The sequence below is a fragment of the Lepisosteus oculatus genome, chromosome 8, assembly GCF_040954835.1.
Source record: "Lepisosteus oculatus isolate fLepOcu1 chromosome 8, fLepOcu1.hap2, whole genome shotgun sequence".
Classification (NCBI taxonomy): Eukaryota; Metazoa; Chordata; class Actinopteri; order Semionotiformes; family Lepisosteidae; genus Lepisosteus; species Lepisosteus oculatus.
The window spans coordinates 38,685,455-38,688,173 of record NC_090703.1 but is presented as its reverse complement, the minus strand read 5'-3'; the positions used below and the strand labels follow the sequence as shown (position 1 = coordinate 38,688,173).

General features: G+C 43.7%; 1 protein-coding gene across 1 annotated transcript; it reads right to left on the bottom strand.

Annotated features, from left to right (window-relative positions):
- Nucleotides 1–1,144: 1,144 nt before the first annotated feature.
- LOC138241072 (uncharacterized) lies at nt 1,145–2,719 on the bottom strand. The gene has a single exon (XM_069193817.1). The coding sequence runs from the start codon at nt 2,717–2,719 to the stop codon at nt 1,145–1,147; it is 1,575 nt and encodes a 524-aa protein (XP_069049918.1).

The following is a 2,719-nucleotide window of genomic DNA, read 5'->3' as shown; positions in this document are numbered from 1 at the left end:
AGCTGCAGCCAAGGCATGTCCTGCCAGCTGGACTGTTCTCTTGCTGGAGGGATGAGCACAGGAGACCACATACTGTGCAGAGGCCACCCTGGACCAGCACTAGTCACTCCTGAGATGGATTCACTGACTTCAGTGCAGTGGAGGGGAGTCTCCATTACCTATGAAGCACTTTGAGTGGAATGTCCAGAAAAGCACTGTGTAAATGCAAGGCATTATTATTACTTTTACCTTTTGCAAACTTCAGGATGCTCTGGGCCATGTCTGTTGCTTCTTTCTTAAGGATTTTGCACAAAGCCCATGGATGTAGTCTTCTCCTTATACAGTAAATGTACACACCAGCATATCACTGTGGATGCACATGCAAACTACAGGATGCTCTGGGCTATGTCTGTTGCTTCTTTCTTAAGGATTTTGCACAGAGCCCACAGATACTCCTTGTTTTGTGTGGTCATCTGGTTGTAGTTTTTTACTTCTAAATGTACATACCAGCATATCGCTGTCGAAGCACGTACAGTACCCAATCATTCTAAGGGCAGAAACCTCTCGCTGTAGGCTTTTCCTCAGGGTAATTTATCTCTACTCTAGATTAGATTCTTGGCCATTTTGTGTTTTAATTAATAGGTAAAAAGAACAGATAAAAAGTAATTTTGGACATACAGGTACTGTATGAGTCATCTAATATTTCGGTCTGGAAATAGGAGAGTCTTCCATCCGATTAATGTATCCTCTCTGCTACAGTTACTAACAACAAGACATTAGTGAAATATGTTCTTCAGTTATACCAAAAATAACCTTTTTACAATCTTTATGAGGTGATGAAGTCTTTTTCTTTAGAAATAATAATATACTTAACCCCTAGATAGAAAATGTTATAAGCTGCCATTATTGTATTCTTGATTCAACACCAATTATAAAGCATTGGCTTAAAAAGACCAAGAAGTCTCAAACACTTAGGATACCATCCTCTTACCTATAGTATTTTAATAAATACACTTGCAAAGGTTAATTCAATAATACCCATTTATTTTCTCAAAAATAATTAACACAACAGAATTTTGTTGCTGTAAAGGTGGTATAAATACTTTCTCCTAAGGCTGTCTTTTTTTGTTAAGTCAGAGTTCAGAGAGAACATTCATTCAACAAGTTACTTGTTCCTCTGGCCATAGCCCATGAGGGTCCATATTTTCTTGCACAGCAGGTCCTGTGGATTTTGACCGGCTCCATGCCCCTGGGCTCTCTGTTCCCACAGCCTTGCACAGACCTGTCTTTTGGGGGGAGCTTGTGGATGGACAGGCTCTACTTCAGCTTCTGATCCTGTCTGGAGGAAAGCCAGTCGAGGCCTCCTCCTCTCACATCCCCTTTGATTCTCTGAAGTTTCTTCGTTGTTCTGTCGGACTTGGGGGAGATTCTGTTCATTCTCCCACTTGTTCTGTTTCCTGGCTGCAACGTGTGTATGGTAGGGGATTCTGGCCTCACCTGGATGGTAAGACTGTGTCTGTCTCCTGGACACATCCTGCTGTTTCTGATGGCTGTAGCCTTGGGATCCACAGCAAATCCTTCTGTTTCCTTCTGGAAACCTGAACCCTCTGACTATCTCTCTCTCCTCCCTGTTCCTTTTCCAGGAGTCCTGTGGAGGTGTAAAGGGGAGAGAGTGCGGATGCGAATCCCTCCTGTCTTTCCTCATATCCTCAGTCCTCTGATGGGGCTGGGAATATAAAGCAGGGCGACCCTCGACTCTTGTAGAAGAGGAGATTTTCCTCTCTCTCCAGACTGTGTCTCTTGATGGTAGTGGCTGGCTGTCAGAGCTAGGAGGGTCGTACCAATTTGTTGGCAGTTTGTTTTTCTGTCTTGTCTCACGGGCCTGTCTCTTCCTTTGAGGGAGGGGCTCCCAGGGTCTGGGACAGTTGATTTTGGTCTCAGTTTCAGAATTTGTCTCCCCTGCACAGCTCTCTGTTTGAGGTGAAGGGTTGTTCTTGGCAAAGAGGGAACTCTTCTCCATCCTTAGAAGTATCTGCATTTCTGCAGGGGCATTGCCTTCATCCTTGTCATCTGTGATCATCATGCTTCCAGCTCCCCTCTCATGCCTTTGAGGGCTATTGCTTTTCTCTTTCTCTCCATCTGCCTTTTCTGCTACTTCTGTGTCTTCCTGAGCTTCAGGCTCTCTGTAACCTTTTCCTTTGTCTTTGTCCTCTTTGTAATTTATCTTTCCTTCCTGCTTTATGCTGCTTGGGACGATCAGCCGTTCATGTTGTTGAAATTGATGGTCTTTCATTTCATCGTTCATGCTGAGATTTTCTTCCAATTTTTGGTCTAGGGTTGGTGTTTCATCTTTATTGTCCTCAATCTGATTGACCGTTCCTCTCTCTTCCTTCTGTTCACTGATGGTGTCCATTTTCACTTCCTCATTCATCATAACCTGCTCTCTATTCACTGTCAATGTGTCTGATGTGATTGTGTCTTTTGTCTCTTCCTCTGTCTTCACAGTGTCTGTTGTCTGTCCATTGTGCTTAAGATTGTTCTCCATCAGCTGATGTTTCTGGCTGGCTTCCTCATTTGCTTCATCTCTCTCACTGAAATTCACGGTCTGTTCATGTTGGTCAGACCTTGCTGGACTTTCTTTCCAATCTTTCTGTTTCACTCTTTTTTTCTTCTTCTTCTTTCCCTCTTTGTGGCCATTTGGCTTTAGGCACTTTGGCCAGCAGCAGAGAACTCCTGGCAT